The sequence below is a fragment of the Erpetoichthys calabaricus genome, chromosome 7 (genome assembly GCF_900747795.2).
Source record: "Erpetoichthys calabaricus chromosome 7, fErpCal1.3, whole genome shotgun sequence".
Lineage (NCBI taxonomy): Eukaryota > Metazoa > Chordata > Cladistia > Polypteriformes > Polypteridae > Erpetoichthys > Erpetoichthys calabaricus.
The window spans coordinates 199,410,649-199,429,881 of NC_041400.2; the positions used below are offsets into that span (position 1 = coordinate 199,410,649).

Sequence of the window (19,233 nt, forward strand, 5' to 3'; positions counted from 1 at the left end):
TGGCACTGCAGAGAGTTGTGCCCTCAGCTGAGCGTGTCATGTAGATGTCACTGCCATCCCTGCAGGACCAAATATCTACAAAAAGGACTCTTCTCACTCCGTCTGCAGTCTGGAGAAGATAAGGCAGACACCCGCTTCACCTCAAAGAGCTTCATTGACCAGGTGATAAAAACAAGAAACGCTCAGCATGTCCGGCATTCCTCAAAATTGTACAAGTGGCCTCCTATTTCTTAGATTTAGCTCCTTTTAATATTTAATAATTATGTAACAATTACTGTACCTCTAATGTTCATACAGTATGTGTCACACAGTTACAATTACACAAGTATTTTTAATCTGCATCTTTTTCATTTTTAATACTTTTTTGACTTTATTGCATAGTACAGGCTGCTTACTGAGCTGCATTTCACTGTATTCTAATATATGTGACAAATAAAATCTAAATCTAAATTATTAACTTGCCAAACTGATTAAAATGTTTTGTATTAGTTTTAACAAGTAAATACATCAAGCAGCGGTGTGATTTTTTTCATTTTAAAATATTTCTTAACATTTCAATGCAAGTGAGAAACTGTGTGCCTCTAACTGATTTCCCTTTCGACCACTCAAGCTGTTGACGTCGGCTTTCTTGGGGTTTGTGTTGTCAGGAAGTTGGGATGTGCTGTCAGAATTCTGAGCTAATGGACAATTTGTGACAGGAAATGGCATCTTACAGAAACATGAAGTGGCCGCAGAAGTCGCTAGTCAGAGGTGCCCAGATAGCAGATTGTCACACTAGAACCAAGTCCAACCTCAAACCCTGGATAGAGCGGCTCGGTGAAGGTGGTCTTGAATGTGTACAGGTGGATCATTGTATCTGAGATGCTATAAAATGACAGAGAGCCAGAAGGGTAGTCCAGATACACGCCTATTCGGGGGCTCCGTGCGGCACTGATTACCGTCTCCTTATTATTATGACACACCAAGTAACGGGAATTAAAGCGGAATAAACTCCAGGACTTGTTATTATATCCAAGACGACATTCGGCACCATCGCTGTTCCGGCCAATTCCTTTGTATGTGACTCCAACTGAAGCCCACAGCCCATTCCACTCCACCTCCCAGTAAAAGCGAGTCCCAGACAGCGCTTGTCCACACAGAACTTGGGGCCAGAAGTCAAATCTGTCCGGATGAAAAGAACACTGGCTTTGTTTCCAATGACATGTCACCTTTCGGTTGACTTCAGAGAAAGTGAGGTGTCTGTGTCCTGTGCTGGGGTCCAGCGTGAGTGGACAGGAATCTGAAAGGAGAGAGCAGAAAGCAAGTGAGGAAATCTTCTCTGGCTCTGATGGACCTGCGATGCCCAAATGTTACTGTCTGATTTTGAAGGCAAGCACAGGACACGAGATATCAATTTACAGTAAGCAATCAAGAACTGTAGTGACATGATGCAAATGTCTGCTGTGAATTTGATGCCACAAATTACAAAAAACAGAAATTGAACTCACAAACAAGAACTTACGACTCCACTGAGCCCTGAAAACACGAGGCATTCCTGGCCCTGAAACCTCCAAAGCAGGATATTTATGGAAATATTACAAAAGGGACCAAAAAGGCAACCTGGAGCAAACAATTCACAATACGCAGTCCAAAGATCAAAACCTCAGAACAGAAGCAAACATACAGAAGAAGGTACAGTACATGACAGCAATGACACAGAAATATATAAAATAATGGATTCAAAGTCAGCAAAAAACGAAAAATTGAAAACAAACACAAGGCAGAGAATAATCCCTGGATGTAATATTGTGAAGATGGGCTGATCATTGGTGACACCATTTTTTGTTAGGTTTTTAACAGTTGCGTGCTGGTTGTGGTTAGGTGACCACCCAGCTGTTAGATTTGTCATCATCACACACCATTTATTTAAGATGAAAACGCGATACACGAAGCATGCAGGCTTCTGGATAAACAAACAAACAAAGAAACAAACAGAATTCTCTGTCATTTTGCCTCAAGTTTACTTATTGTTTTATTACAGCCCGGTTGTCCCTGGCTTGAATCGCTTGTCAGCTTTTTCCATTATTGTTAATTGAAAGGAGTAGAGTTTAAAAACACATAAGAGTCTGAACTGGAAGAGCAAAAGCAAAGGGCAAAATAAAAATCAAAGTCGAAAACCAAAACAAAGATATGGCAACCAAAGAGTTCTGAGCCTCCTGCTAACTAGCGCTCTGTGAGGTTTTTCTGGTGTTTCTTCAGTCCAAAGAAGAACACAGATTAATGAATACCACCATCTGATGCAGTCATGGTGCTGTGACAATATATACACAGTGACAGTGTCATATGTGTTAGCCACTGGTCTGAAAGGTGACAACCAATAAAATAGCACCAAGACTAATAACACCGGGCAACAAAGATACGAGGGGTGTCGATCAGTCTTTGGCTTTCATTAATTGACTAATGTTTTGAATAACTTCTACCCTGTATCACATCAAAAGCATTCTCTTAAATGTTCCCGACCAAAATGTCATCATTGTAACTTTTTAAAAATGTAATCTCTATAGGGTTGAAGTAAAGATATCACAAAACAACGGTGATGTCACATCAAGAGATTGTTGAGAGGTGATGAAGTATTAGTTCTTCAAAGACATGTCAGAGCCATTAGGTGATGTGTGCCCTTCTTACTCCACAGTCAAAAACTGGCTTTCTCAATTTAGTGACGGACATTTCAGCACAGAAGATGAAGGACATCCTGGGAGATCAACTGAAGAGACAATCCCAGAAGACGTGGATGCCATTCATCACATGACCTTGGAGGATCAAAGAATATGTGATAAAAAGGTACCAGAGACGCTACAGATATCTCAGAAACACACAGAGTACATATCATTCATAGACACGGTGGTTATCCGAGTCCACAGAAGTTCTAAACAAAGACATCAGCAGGTAGGCGATGGCTTTTCTCTGGTCAGTTGGTCAGCCAGAACGTTCTTTGTATTCTCTGCTGAAATAGGTTGTCATATACAGTAAGTTAGGTTACTCAAAAATGAGTTAAACAGCAAAAGCCAAAGCCTTCTCAACACACTCTTGAATTGTTTCCTGGACACTTTGGTGTATTTTGTTTAGATTTGGCATGCTGTTCTCAGTAATCACCTTGCAATTTCCTATCACATACCATTTTATTGCAATTGCTTATTTTTGTGATATCCTCTGATTTTGTAAGTCCACTAATATGTTGCCCACAAAGTAAGTGCCCTGACTTTGATGGGCTATTCATGGCTTTGGGTTGTGAGGAAGACCCTCAACAATGGCATCTTCTTATTGATTTTCATTCTTACGTCTAACATCTGTTATGTTACAGAATGGTAATGTCCACCCTTCAATGCCAATTGTCTATGCAGAAACCTACAAAAACATGGAATTGCTGTTGAAACATACACAGCACAATATCTACAACAGGAACATCTTTGGTGAGCTGAAAGTATTGGTACTACTACAAGGAATGTCTAAATACTGCAATACTGCATATGGAGGAGCCCTGCTAAACACAACTCTGTAACCATTTGTTTCCAGGGCAGAAACGTGTGGCACACAAACCACTTGTCAGACTCAACAAAGACACCCTCTTCATATAAAACTTGGACTGGTGAAACATTTCGGAAAAACGATGAACAAGGAAGATAAACTATTTCAATATTTGAGGCAGATATTTCTATGAATAACTGATGCCAAGATTAAAGAAGGCATTTTTGTTGGTCCACAAATCAGACGTGTCATTAACAACAAGTGCTTTAAAGATCTGCTAGTGGGGCCAGAGGAGATCACACAGAAGGCATTCAAGGATGTTGTTGAGAATTTAAAACAACATTCAGCTGATTGACAACATGCTTCACACACGCATATTCATGAAGAACAATCTTGTCGCTCAAGATTTTGTTTCTGCATTAACAGCTGGACTTCTACCCTGCTAATCTTTTTGCTGTCAATGATGAATATGGGGAAAGGATTCACAAAGACTGTGCAACAATGAAAGCGGCGTCAGTTCAAATGGAATCCAACTATTGTACAAATTAAAATAAGCAACAAAACATTTGTATCTCAGTTGAACAAACGCAGTGTGTCAGTGTTACTAAGTGACTAAAGACGCTAAATTTAAACAAAGTTAATTTCATGTTCCTCCAAATTCTTATGTGATACAGTCAATCTACAGTGTGTTCAGCTTGAAGCTGTCTGCCATAACCGTCAAATATTTCAGGAAGCAAAACTCGTGTGTTGTTCAGTGTGATATCAGCAACACATAAGAGAGAACAAAGACAATTTAAAATGACAGTATGGCAGGATGTGACACTCAGGGGCTGCAGCTTATCCAAATGTCATCTTGTTTAAATGTGCTTCAATATTGTGTGAGAAAGCATTTTCCAGAAATGGTTAAGTTAAAAATATTTTTTACCAAACTCCACACTGAAATTACACTTCTTATAGTTTTAGTATATAGTTAGCTAAGAAAAACATACAAGCAAAAATCAAACGTTTCACCACCTGAAAGGGTAAACGCCCTTAAAGATGTCAGTAACATTTTGTTCCTACTCCTGATAACAGAACTACACCTTTACATATACATTTATTTATATGTGTAAATATGCAGCTACAAGCAACATTTAGACACTGGATGTAAATAAACTATTTTATATTTCTGTATGTCCATTAACACTGTCCTTCCAGAATTAAAAATATTACAAAGAGGAGTGTCAGAAAGCAGACAGAGAGACATTAAATCATTACACTTGTACGACAAGCGATCCCAGTTCAACTATCTGGGCATTTGGTAGCCATAAAAATCGTTAATTTCTCTCTGTGGACACATAAAGTTCTCTCTACGATCTGAAGCTCACAGATTCCTTGGCTTGACCCAAGACTATTCAATCAATGGGGCACAAGTCACAGGACCAGCATTTGCTTCGCTACAACCATGAGGACACCCTGTTGCTCCCACATAGACTTTACTTTTGCAGCAAAGACAGAAATATTGAAGGTGAAAAGCTTCTCATTTAGACTGTAAATGTAATAAAAACACAGACTTACACCGCAGAAACTCCAGTCTTGTCTGAGGTGTTGTGGAAAACTGTAAACAATCCGGTGGTTTACTTCCTGAATTGAAAAGGAGGAAGGTGGGGGAACAAAAGAAAGCTTTAAAGAAAGCATTAGGACTCTTTTGCGTGTTGTAAAAAGGCTGTAATAAATAAAAGACTGCAATTTGTGGGTCTCACAGCTTCACAAACCAGTGCCCATATTTATCAAGCATCTTAGACTTACTCCTAGGAATTGAACTGAAAGTCTGACTGACATAAGATATTTGTCCCACCACATAGTGGGGCATGAGAAGTCATTATGAAGCATCTGACTCCCAGTCCCAGTAAGGAGTATGGGTTCACATTTGAGAACGCCAGACATCACGATTATCTACCGCTGTAGGTGAAGGCACTTTGTAGTTTCCTTGGAAATCATTATGACATTCTGTAGTGTTCTGACACTTAAGAGTTCACCACAAACATAATAATAGTAACAACAATATTAGTCAAAGGGACATGATTATGTTTCATGCCCCGCTCTCTGGGTCAATCTAATGTTTGCTTCCTGACATGTAAATGCTCTTTATATGAGTGGAGACCATGTAGTCCATCAAGCCAGATTGTTTAGCTAAAAGCTAAGCTGTCCCAATAGCTTATCAAGAGTCTTCTTAAAGGTCCTCAAGGTTTCTGTTTTAACTTAATGTCTCAGTTGTTTGCTCCAGAGTTCCACAACTCTTTGCATGAAGAAGTGCTTCCTGCCTTCAATTTTAAGTGTACTTCCCTTTCATTTCCACTGTTGCCCTCGAGTATGTCACTTAACCTTATGATCAAAAAAAGTATTTTGAAGACCTGCATGAGGTCCCCACGCTGGCTCCTCTACTCGAGACTGAACAGGTTTAATTCTTGGAGTCTGTCAGAGTTGTTCTTTTGTTAAATCCTGGGATGCCCCTGATTGTTCTCCTCTGCACAGCTTCAGGTGCTGCTCTGTCTTTCTTTTGCAGTGATGACCAAAACTGCACACAATATACCAGATGTGGTCTTAAAGTGCATTATATTGTCTGAGCATAACATCCCTCTGCGGTGGGTTGGCACCCTGCCCAGGATTGTTTCCTGCCTTGTGCCCTGTGTTGGCTGGGATTGGCTACAGCAGACCCCCGTGACCCTGTGTTCGGATTCAGCGGGTTGGAAAATGGATGGATGGATGGATAACATCCCTCGACTAAGTTTATACAATATAACCTAATGTTTTATTTGCCTTTTTAACTGCTTCTGTACATTGCTTAGTCAATGAAACGTTGTATCAACATAAACCCCTAAATCCTTTTCCGATGTTCCTTCCTGTATGACAGTGTCTGCCATCTGGTATTTATAACTGATGTTCTGTTTGCCCATGTGTAGCACTTTGCACTTTTCTACATTAAACTGCATTTTCCAAGTGTTCGCCCAGTTCTGTCTTTTGGAATTCTTTTTGCTGTACCCAAGTCTGCCATTCTTACAATTTTTGTGTCATCTTTGAATTGCACAAGTTTTCTTCCTATACCAGAATCAATGTCATTAATATAATTTAGAAAAAATAATGGAGGGTCCAAGGACAGACCCCTGAGGGACTCTACTGATGACCTTGGTCCATGTGCAGAATTCTCCTTTTTTCTGTAGTCTTTGTCTCCTGACGATTAACCAGCTTGAGCTCCAGTTTTGTAGGTGACCTCTGATGCCCACAGCTTCTAGTTTCAGAATTCGTCTTTGTTGTGGGATGACTGAGTCAAAGGCTTTTTGAAAGTCTAAATAAATTATAATGTATGCTTTGTTTTTGTCAGTTATTCCAGGTACATCTTTAAAAAAATCTGTAAGATTGGTTATGGCAGGACCTTTCTCTCATAAACCCTTGCTGGTTATTATTTAGTATTGTATTTTCATTTAGGTAATTTTCTAATTTATTTCTTATTATAGCTTCCATAAGTTTGCATGGCATAGACGTAAGACTTGTTGGCCTGTAACTACCAGGATCCAAAACTATTTTTATACCTGTCTTCTCTACAGATTATATTCTAATTGTTCATGTCAGTAATTGATTTTTCAAGAGAATAAGGCTTTTGTTATTGTAATTATTCGGATTCAGTAGTACTATAGGCAATTGCTTTGCTGGTTTTACAGAAGAGAAACAGCCAATGATTTATAAAATCTTTTCTGATTACATTTACTGTTATTAAAAAAGAGTAACCTTCATCACAAACATTGACATGCTTACAGTGGAGATAGCATACAACCTGATCAGGTTTTTGTGGTGTTTCAATGCTGTGCTTCAAGGGGAAATCCCAAAGATTTGTCAATGCAATGAGTATCGTGTTAAACAGACCCTCCAAGGGGTAATTGCCTGCATTGCCTGTCCTGTCAATCCACCTCTGATGAGTATAAGCCTTGTGCTCTGGTTCCACATTCTATGGATATTCTGCTAACCCTGAACCTGCCCATCTTTATGAAGCTGTATCATGGGACAAGACTGAATACCTGATTGAGTTACGTTCTCAAAGTACCACTGGTGCATTTTCTCCAGATGGCCCTTCACATACAAAATTTCCTTCCTCATGTTCTCACAAGAGACGAGAGCAGGAACAGTAACTTTGAGTGTGGCCTTGTCTTTAAGAAAGACATCAAGAGATGAGCAGGCCTGTATCAGGGAAAAAAAGTGAATATAGAATTTCAGGGTGGCAAACCAAATGCTTTGTAAGAAAAGAGACCACAAGAGCTTCAATCTGTGCCCTAAATGTTCTCATGGCCTCCGAGCCTGATCAGACTTCTTATGAAATGTCTCTCTCACCTTGTGGAAGTAGTCTCTAGTAGTCACCTTGCAGTCATCAGTCTCTAGAAGCTTTGTCATCTCAGTGTCTCTCCTCCTCAGCTCCTCCATCTCTTTCTCCAGCTGCTTCATGATTTTTTGGGCCCTGTCCACTTTACTCATTTCTTGCTCTCTAATTTTCCATGTCACTATTTTCTGCATTTCCTTAATATAGCAGATCAGGTTTGTGAAGCTCTCCTCACTTTCCTGGACCTCCTTGTCTGCAGATACCTGCATGGACGAAGAGAAACATTTTAATTACACATCTGGAACACATTTATGGTTGTTTGAAGATAAGACAAAAACAGATTCTGATTTTATTACTTTAATTTCATGAAGTCTTAATGTACATTTTTGATGGATTGGTGCTTTATTTCTCAATATAACCCTGTCAGTGAAAGTTTGGCTCATAAGTAGCAATGAGCCAGTGATTCATGTGAAATTGAATTTGCAGTGACTCTTACAACTTCTATTAAAATTTGCCAAATTGTCACCGGAAGAGAGATGTGTACTGCCCGTCTTGAAGTGATTTATTGTGTAAATTACTATTGTTTCTCATTTAGTGTTTATATAAATTTCTCCAGTGAAAACAAAAATCACCAAACTTTTTAAGCCACACGTGGACATTTTGTGGAACTGTGAGGCATGTGGTTGATGTTGTTGTATGATGCCTGATATTAATGACAACCTTCTATTATAGTGTAAGACATTTTGTAAATGAGATGACATGAGAGTTCTCATGTCACTCGCTTGGTTAGTCATTAGATAGGTGGTCCCACTGTCTTTTTCAAAAACTTTGTAAAAGTTTTCAAGTTTTCCTCTGCAACTACATTGGCAGTTCCTTCCTGGCTGTACACCAACTTCTTTCTGTCTTTTGTCTATAATAGACCTCTTAATGATTTTCATTGGTGTGTGAGCAAGTGACAGACTGTTTCATTAAAAATTAAATCTGTTAAATCAACTTTGAGAATTTTAAAGAGTTTGATTAGGTCCTGTAGTAGCCTTCTCTGATTGAGACGAAAGAAGTTTCACTCACCTCAAACTCTAGCAAAGCTGACAGGTCTAGCCTAGACACTGGACCACTTGGAGAACACTCTAGTCCCATATTCCGAGAAAAGCTCACTACAATAAGTGCCACCATAATGCAATTCACCTTAATCAACTCCACCGTCTCCTTCATTTCTTGCATTTTCATTTCACTCTCCTGGAATCTCTTTTGAATTCTTGTCACTAGCACCCCCACTGGATTCTGTTTGGGAACAGAAAAAGGATCATGGAACAAAAAAGTAACATCATATGCATAATAAAATATGATGAAATGTGAAGGAACATAATGTGACATAATATACCTAATAAAACATAGTACAACGTCAATGTACACAATATAACAAGATATAATGTAATATGAAATAACAAAATGTATCCCAGCCACAGGGGATGCACAAACCAATGTGTTTCTTCGTGGTGGTCCCAAGCCCAGATAAATGGGGAGGGTAATGTCAGGATGGGCATCCGGTGTAAAACTTTGCCAAATCAATATGCGGACAACAATACAAATTTCCATACAAGATCTTTTGAGCCCCGGGTTAACCTCAACCACTACCAGTACTGTTAGTCAACAGGGTGCTGGTGGAAATTGTGCTACTGTTGGCCAAAGAAGGAGAAGAAGAGGGGGGAGACTTGTCCGGAGGCAGGAGGAGAGGAGGAAGGTAAGGAGAGTGGAACTGAGGGAAGGAACTTTGAATGTTGGCAGTATGACTGGTAAGACGAGAGAGTTAGCAGATATGATGGAGAGAAGGAAAGTTCATATATTGTGCGTACAAGAGACTAAATGGAAGGGGACTAAGACCAGGTGGATTGGAGGGGGATTCAAATTGTTCTATCATGGTGTGGATGGGAGGAGAAATGGGGTAGGAGTTATTCTGAAGAAACAGTATGTCAAGTGTCAGGCAGAGTGAGGATGATGAAGGTGGAAATTGGAGGTGTGATGATGAATGTTGTTAGTGCACATGCACCGCAAGTTGCGTGTGCAATGGATGAGAAAGAAAATTTTTGGAGTGAGTTGGATGAAATGATGAACAGTGTACCCAAGGATCAGAAAGTGGTGATTGGAGCAGATTTCAATGGGCATGTTGGTGAAGGGAACAGTGGCGACGAGGAGGTGATGGGTAGGTATGGTGTCAAGGAGAGGAATGAAGAAAGTTAGAGGATAGTGGATTTTGCCAAAAGGATGGACATGGCTGTGGTGAATACGTATTTTAAGAAGAGGGAGGAACATACTGTGACATACAAGAGTGGAGGAAGATGCCCACAGGTAGATTACATCCTGTGCAGAAGAGTCAATCTGAAGGAGAGTGAAGACTGCAAAGTGGTGGCAGGGGAGAGTGTAGTAAAGCAGCATAGGATGGTGGTCTGTAGGACGACGTTGGAGATCAAGAAGAGGAAGAGAGTGAGGGCAGAGGCAAGGATCAAATGGTGGAAGTTGAAAAGGAAGACTGCAAGGTTGAGTTTAGGGAGGAGATGAGACAGGCACTGGGTGGCAGTCAAGAGTCACCAGACAGCTGGGAAACTATAGCAGATGTAGTAAGGGTGACAGCAAGAAGGGTGCTTGGCATGACACCTGGACAGAGGAAGGAGGAAAAGGAAACCTGGTGGTGGAATGAGGAAATACAGGAGAGTATACAGAGGAAGAGAAAGGCAAAGAAGAAGTGGGATAGTCAGAGAGATGCAGAAAGTAGACAAGAGTACAAGAAGATAAGGCGCAAGGTGAAGAGAGAGGTGGCGAAGGATCAAAGAAAGGGCGTATGATGAGTTGTATGAGAGGTTGGACACTAAGGAGGGAGAAAAGTACCGGTGGGCTACAGAGAGGGGCAGAGCTGGGAAAGATGTACAGCAGGTTAGAGTGATAAAGGATAAAGATGGAAACGTACTCACAAGTGAGGAGAGTGTGTTGAGTAGATGGAATGAGTATTTTGAGAGGCTGATGAATGAAGAGAACGAGAGAGAGAAGAGGCTGGATGATGTGGAGATAGTGAATCAGGAAGTGCAACGGATTAGCAAGGAGAAAGTAAGGATAGCGATGAAGAGGATGAAAAATGGAAAGGCCATTGGTCCAAATGGCATATCTATGTAAACATGGAGGTGTTTAGGAGAGATGGCAGTGGAGTTTTTAACTAGATTGTTTAATGGAATCTTGGAAAGTGAGAGGATGCCTGAGAAGTGGAGAAGAAGTGTACTGGTGCCGATATTTAAGAATAAGGGGGATGTACAGGACTGCAGTAACTACAGGGGAATAAAATTGATGAGCCACAGCATGAAGTTATGGGAAAGAGTAGTGGAAGCTCAGTTAAGAAGTGAGGTGATGATTAGTGAGCAGCAGGATGGTTTCATGCCAATAAAGAGCACCACAGATGTGATGTTTGCTCTGAGGATGTTGATGGAGAAGTTTAGAGAAGGCCAGAAGGAGTTGCATTGTGTCTTTGTGGACCTGGAGAAAGTATATGACAGGGTGACTGAGAGGAGTTGTGGTATTGTATGAGGAAGTCGGGAGTGGCAGAGAAGTACGTAAGAGTTGTACAGGATATGTACGAGGGGAGTGTGACTGTGGTGAGGTCTGCGGTAGGAGTGACGGAGGTGGGATTACATCAGGGATCGGCTCTGAACCCTTTCTTATTTGCAATGGTGATGGACAGGTTGACAGACGAGATTAGACAGGAGTCCCCGTGGACTATGATGTTTGCTGATGACATTGTGATCTGTAGCGATAGTAGGGAGCAGGTTGAGGAGACCCTGGAGAGGTGGAGATATGCTCTAGAGAGGAGAGGAATGAAGGTCAGTAGGACCACCAAAACAGAATACATGTTTGTAAATGAGAGGGAGGTCAGTGGAATGGTGAGGATGAGGGAGTAGAGTTGACGATGGTGGAGGAGTTTAAATACTTGGGATCAACAGTACAGAGTAATGGGGATTGTGGAAGAGAGGTGAAAAAGAGAGTGCAGGCAGGGTGGAGTGGGTGGAGAAGAGTGTCAGGAGTGATTTGTGACAGACAGGTATTAGCAAGAGTGAAAAGGAAGATCTACAGGACAGTAGTGAGACCAGCTATGTTATATGGGCTGGAGACGGTGGCACAGGAGACAGAGCTGGAGGTGGCAGAGTTAAACATGCTAAGATTTGCATTGGGTGTGACGAGGATGGACAGGAATAGAAATGAGGACATTAGAGGGTCAGCTCAAGTTGGGAGACAAACTCAGAGAGGTGAGATTGCGTTGGTTTGGACATGTGCAGAGGAGAGATGCTGGGTATATTGGGAGAAGGATGCTAAGGATAGAGCTGCCAGGCAAGAGAAAAAGAGAAAGGCCTAAGAGATGGTTTATGGATGTGGTGAGAGAGGACATGCAGGTGATGGGTGTAACAGAACAAGATGCAGAGGACAGAAAGATATGGAGGAAGATGATCATCTTTGCCGATCCCTAACAGGAGCAGCTGAAAGAAGAAGAAGAAGAAGAAGATGAAGTAACAAAATGTAATGTAATATCACAAAACATAACACACTTTAGTGAAATGTAAATACACAACATAAAATATTGCAGTGACCTGGGCGCGGGAGAGAGAGAGAGGGGAATGTAATCAACCATTTCTTGCCCAATTCCACAGAGTGACCCTAAAAATGTCCTGTGCTTTCTTCTGTGGCTACTTCCACCAAACCACCTAGATGTTTGGCATGGCATGTACTCCCCCAGCTGCTTTGTCACTTTGTTCTGTCATTTATGCCACCTGGCTGTGCCTTACTTCACTCATTCGGGATCAAAGGCAACCCATATTCCACATTAACCCCTGGTTCTGCGAGCTGGCCAAAGGCCATGGTCCATATCCAAGACACACCGGTGGTTATGCATCACAGTTGATGGATTTTTGCAGCCGGGATGCATGTCTGAAGAGTTCTGAGTGTCTAAGTGCTCTGTCTAAACTCCTCCCTCAACGCCACCCGTAGAGTTGCTTTTATGCTAGCTTCTCTATAAAGTTCTGCTTTTTAAAAAGGATCCTGTTTCTACTACATGTCTCGAAATTTGTTCCAGATAAAATATGTTGATGAAAACAGTCCATCTGAAAATTTTAATGTTACCAACTGACATTGTGAGTAATGTCAAAGGTTCTACTTTACAGCTTGTCTCACATTTTCAATATTTTCTCGTGTTCTTACAGTTGTCCATCATTCAGAAAAACACGTCCTTCTTACTGCCAGTAAGTTCTAATTTATTGAACCAATAAAATGACATTTACATACTGAAATAACCAGCATACTACTTTCACAAATAGTTTAAATCCTTAGAATAAACATGAAAGGGAGAAATGTGCACACTGCTGCACAAATGTTATGTACTGGAGAACTGAAAACAGGAATGTGGAGTTTATATGTTTTTTGTTAATCTGAGTTTTTCCAAAAGCTGAATGGAAGTTACTGGTCCTGTGATTCTTCTTTGATTCCTGTTTGCTTAATTAGAGTTGCTCTCTGAAGGACACTGGTGCTACATTAACTTTCATTCATTTTTTGATTGTGTGTTGCCTGAGTGCTCCTCATTTTCGAAGGGTACAGTAGGTATGGGGAGACAACACAGTAATAAATTTGCAGTTTGGAATAAAAGATTGAAATCTACTTGTAACTTGTGCAGGGACCTCCACAGAACATGGCTCTCTGACTCTTCTGTCTTTTTTTATTTGAAATTTGAACCTGGATCTTTTTGTGTTCTCATTATATTGTTACTGTAATGGGACTGGATTCAAGCTTTTCCCTGATGGACACCCTTTGGGTCCCCCATTCCATCCTTCCTTTGTTAAGAAACTAGTGTAAATTATGCCTTTTAACTCTAGATCTTATTTCATATTATCCAAAATATATAGAATTTGATTCTGTTGGCAAAATTGAAACAAAACAATGGGATTGGGAGGTAATATTGACATCCTGAAATAATCAACAGACTACTTTTACAAATAGTACTTTGAGATCTATATTCAAGGACTGCTTGAGGTCCATAAAGATCACTATAAGTAGAAAACTTGCTATTTGCTGGCATTAATGTCTGTAAGTGGTACCCCCAACAAAACAAACCTTTAGGTCTCATACCTCATAAATTACTAAAGGGACAACCGTCGCAAGAGATGGAGTCTTCCATCCTCTCCTATAGGAGCTTCAAACACTTTTTAATGAATATTGCAGTATTGTTTACTAAAGAGAGAAAATTAAATTCTTAAGCCTTTTACCGGCCAATGATCTACATCCAGCAAAATGCAGAAACTACAAGAGAGACCTGATTGAGTCCACCCATCCTGCTGCTGGAAATGTATATAATCAAGCTATTAACTGGGTAACAACTAAACCTCCATTTATAACAACAGCGCTGATGTTCCAGCATCGAGTTGTAGCTGCTTCCTGGGAAGAGACGGAAGAAAGAAGAGAGACCTTGCTTAAATGACCCAAACTGAGGGACAAGCCACCCTGTCTGCAGATCAAGTAAGCCTTAAGGAGGAAAAAGTCATCCTGTGGCATGTCCTGTGGACCTAACAGCAGAACAGGCGGTGCTCTGAGGCCTACTTTAACATCAGAGCAGTATTGTTAATCAGAAACATTACTCAGTGAGTTACATGGTTACATGAACAAAGCCTTTACAAATTGATGTTTTTTACTGTTAAATAGGATTTTAACCATTTGATTATATACTGATTGTTATATCCTTTTTACTGTTAGTTTTTGTTAGCAGTTAGTTTTTGCCCCTAGTACTCTTCATGAAGTATTTTAATTAAAACCTCTTGATCTGTGGCCCAACCTCACTGCTACTTCAGTGGAAAGATAAATATTGATAAGAGAACCAGTATGATCTGTTGTAGTGGGATACTGACTCAGAGAGTCCATTTATCAGTAATTTACAGGGACATGAAACATGAAGTTAATGCAGTACGTCTGTAACTAACAGTGTATTTAAAATGTGTAATCAACAGCTGCAGTAAGTCATCTTCTTGGTACTGGGTTACTCTACGTGTGTCAAAACAGGTATTTTTCCTACCCTGAACTGAATTTGTGAATTTCACTTTCAATATTTTCTCTCTTTCTTAAAGTTCTCGATAGACCAAAATCATGTCCTTGTTCAGTAGATTGTAATTTATTGAACCACTTTAAAAAAGCATTACAAGAAGAAATGCTTCCTTGAAGGGACATGTCAAACTTAATCTGTAATTGTTTTCCTGTCATAATCTGTTTTTACAGTATTTTCCCTGGTCTCAAAAAAAAGAGGAATATTTTAGGTGTTTTTATAGATTAAAGAATTTAATTGGCTGGTCTGTTTTTTGATTTAGGACAATTTTCAAGACGATAATTTTGAAAAACATCTTCCTGAAGTGTTATTTTGCTTTTATTATCATCGTTGCCATTCTTAGCTCTTTATAATGCAGGATTGTCAGGCCATTGCCAGACATAATGTGCAGGAATGTGTGATGTGAAACGTAATTAATGTGATGGTATAAAGGTCAGTCAACGTCATACACTCCTTTACTGTCTGAATTTTGTAACTAATTCAATACTTATAACTCTAGTTATAAGCTCTGTGAATGGGGCACACGTACCATGGATATGCATAATATGAGATTTTACGTACCTCCTTTTATGTCCAGGTAAATGTGTCTTTTTATAACTTTTTGAAAAAGAAACAAAAATAAGGCTATAAATTAGCCACACTTGCAACAAGTTTATTTCTTATGTCATGGTGCACTTCACCACAAAAAATATTTTCAAACCTGCCAGAAGTAAACCCTGTGACAGACAGAGAGGAGACCAGGGTGCACGTCACATGTTCTCCGTGTGGGTTTTTTTATGGCTGTTCAGGTTCCTACGACTATCCAAAGACATGTAGGTTAAGTGATTTTGGCACTAGTGTGTGTCTGTGTGTGTGTTTGTGTGTTCACCCTAAGATGGACTGGTGCCCTGCCCAGGGTTTGTTCTTTCCTTGTGGCTTGTCCTGGCTGGAATAGGCCCCAGCCCATGACCCTGGTGTGGATTGACTCGGATAGAAAATGACATTGTATGAATATTTATATTCTGCCATCCAAAAAACTCCGCTGGTAATCTTAGTTGGCAGAGTAAAACAATCAATATGGACTGTGATTGCGCATTAAAATACCTGTGAAATTTGGCAACACTTCCTTTCTCCTAGGAAAAACAGAATCAGAAAAAGGATGTTTGGATTTCTTTGTGAAACTTTGTTAAGAAATCCTTTCACTTGTAGTATGTGGCTTATTTGTACTGAATATTAAACTCTTCTTACCTGTTTCCTTGTTTCCGCTTTCTCCAGATTGACTGATTTATGAACTCTGTGTCCAGTCGACGCACAGACCTCATCTGATTTGCAAAAAAATTCCAGACACTTCTGATCTTTTGTACAAAGTGTTTTCATTAGATGTCCATCTGGATTAATCAGCTTGTGATCCTTCAAGGCATCTTTATTACAGTGAGGCCAGAGGTGAGTCTGGCAGAAGGACAACGTGCAGGTCAGGCATGATTTCACTGCTCTGAACTTCTTCCCAGTGCAGACATCACACTTCACATCTCCAGGGCCAGCAGGAGGAGGACTGATTTCTGTCTTCTTCAGTTTCTTTATGACTTCATCCAGTACATTGTTTCTGTGCAGTTCAGGCCTCGGGATGAAGATATGTCTGCACTGAGGACAGATGCACTCTTGGCTCTGATCCCAGTAATCAGTGAGGCACTTCAGACAGAAGCTGTGACCACAATGCAGTGTCACCGGGTCAGTTAGTGTGTCCAGACAAACTGTGCAGGTAAACTCATCCTGTAGAACAAAGCGCTGGGCTTCAGCCATTGTAAGTCAGAGCAGAGGCAAGCAGAGACAGTCAATTATGCAAACAAGGAGGTGATTGGTAAAGAAATGAAACTGAAAGTGTATCTTTACTTAGAGAAAAGGAGGCGTGGATTTAAAGAGAAACTGACTGCTCACAGACGGTATCAATACTGTTCATAAGCAGCAGGAATTCCAGTTCTTCAGAATCTCAAAAAAGAATGAAATTATATTGTTCTCTTGACATGTCTAATTCAAGCACAAAATTCTAATTATGTCATAAATGATTGTTTTTTCAATCAAAATTATAATAAGAGAATAAAAAGAGGGGCAAATAAGAAAGCAGCAAATAAAAAAGATAACAAGGAAAGAACAAGCTGCTTCACTTGGACCTATTTTTGCAGATTTGTGGGCACTAAACTCCACCAACTACATAAAATCACTTCATTTTGAAGCTTAAACATTGTGAGGGTCATAAACTCATTTGCCAACTTTCCTCAGTGGTTGATGGTTGGCCACGAGGTGACACTCTTCTGGTCATGGTTGACTTCAATGCGACTACTGGCACTGACAGAGCTGGCTATGAGGATTGTATTGGTCCCTATGGGTCTGGTGACCGTGGTGAAAGTGGCTCAATTTTCCTTGACTTTGCAAAAAGTTAGTGGATGTGGATTGTTGGATCCCAGTTCCAGCGCCCTGAGCCGCAATGTTGGACTTGGTACTCCAATACTGATGATGTGGTGAAGGTGATTGATCAAAACCTTGTGGGCAGATGTTGGAGGCTCTTACAAAACTGCAGGGTCTACAGAATTGCCCAGTTTGTGAATTCTGACCACAGATTTGTTGTTGCTACTCTGAAGATCCAGCTGAGGTCCAGTAGGCTACCACTTATTAGGAAAATGAAGCAGGACCTGGCCAGAGTCCATCATCAGGCAGTTTCTAAAGAGTGTGCATGCAGTTTGTATGAGGAACTTATGGACTTGGGTGCAACTGCTGAGCCAAAGGTTTTGTGGGAGACGTTCCGTGACAAGACCCTGAAGGTTGCTGAGGGTTGTGTTGGTGTTACCAGTGATCCCAGAAGGAGGTGTTTCATCTTGCTGGGCACTCTGGATATCATCAACAGGAGTTGGAGCGCATAGCTTGATGGCAACTCTAATCTGTACCAGGATCTGAGAAGGACGGCTGCGAGGGCTCTGAGGGCAGATAAGGAGGCATTTGTTAGTGGAATCTGTGAGCAAGTGATGCACCATGTATGGTCTAGTGGCCCACGTCCTGCTTACAGAGGAACCGAAGCATTACGCATATTTGAATCTGTTCCTTGGAGAGTTGCAGTCAGGGCAGCTGATGGAACGGTCCTTACAGATGACACTGCAGTTGTGACCCGCTGGGCTGGCTACTTTGAGCAGTTGTTCAAAGCTGATCCTCCGGCTAGGACGTTGGATATCTCTGGTCCACGGTTCTTGAGGCTGATCCTCCAAATAGCTGTTAACCACGTAGTCTCACTGAGATGGCACAGGTGATGAACCCGCTGAGGGGAGGAAAGGCTACAGGCAACTGTGGTATTCAGGATGAACTTCTCCAGGCTCGTAGTAAGGCTGTCCTCCTGGCATAGCAATTAATCTTTGCTTCCATTTGGGAGACGTGCATCATCCCAAATGACTGAAAAATGGGACTTGTGGTCCCTATCTGGAAAGGGAAAGGTGATTGCCTGGATTACAGCAATTAGAGGGGTATAATACTGCTCTCATTGCCAGGTAAAGTCCTTGCTAGTCATCCTCAATAGGATCAAAGATCACTATGCTCACCTACCAGCAACCAGAGTGATCTGGATCTGGTTTTATGCCTAGGAAGTCTACCATCGACCACATTCTGGCCCTGAGGGTTCTCATGGAGCGCAAATATGAATATCAGCAGCCTTTGTCGATTTTCATAAACTGTTCAACTCAGTTGATGAAGCTGCACTGTGGAACATGCTGAGACTTCGGGGGATCCCCTCAAGGTTGCTGGATACCGTGACCGGCCTATACACTAGTACTCTGCTGTGCAGAGTGGAGGCAGGACTTCTGTGTTTTTCCCAGTTGATTCTGGGGTTCATCAGGGGAGTTTTCTTGCTCCTCCTCTGTTCAATGCTTGCATGAACTGAGTGTTGGGGCAACATCATGGGGTCCAGTGGCTGTGGGGCATCTGTTGGTGAAGACAGATTAACTGATCTTGACTTTGCTGACGATGCTGTGATCTTCGTGGAGTAAATAGTGGCTCTGATGGGGGCTCTTGAGAGACTGAGCAAGGAGTCTGAGTGTCTGGGCTTACGAGTGTCCTGATAAACAACAAGATTCAGGCCTTTAATGACCTCTTGGGCACATCAGCAGTGTGTCTGTCTGAAGAGAGAGTGTCGACCTCATTGAGAGGTTTAATTACCTCAGTAGTGACTTCCATGTCTCTGGTGACTCTTCCTATGAAGTCAGTAGACTGGGAGAGCATGGGGATTAATGAGGTCGCTGGAAATGGG

At 41.1% G+C, this 19,233-nt stretch overlaps 1 protein-coding gene across 1 annotated transcript; it reads right to left on the reverse strand.

The window, feature by feature from the left end:
* Positions 1-467: 467 nt before the first annotated feature.
* LOC114655032 (E3 ubiquitin/ISG15 ligase TRIM25-like) lies at positions 468-16,813 on the reverse strand. Its single transcript, XM_028805941.2, has 6 exons — positions 16,197-16,813; positions 9,038-9,133; positions 7,867-8,115; positions 7,557-7,716; positions 5,062-5,127; positions 468-1,279 (listed from the first exon to the last, which is right to left on the reverse strand). The coding sequence occupies exons 1-6, from the start codon at positions 16,746-16,748 to the stop codon at positions 741-743; spliced, it is 1,662 nt and encodes a 553-aa protein (XP_028661774.1). The 5' UTR covers positions 16,749-16,813; the 3' UTR covers positions 468-740.
* Between the last annotated feature and the right edge of the window lie 2,420 nt (positions 16,814-19,233).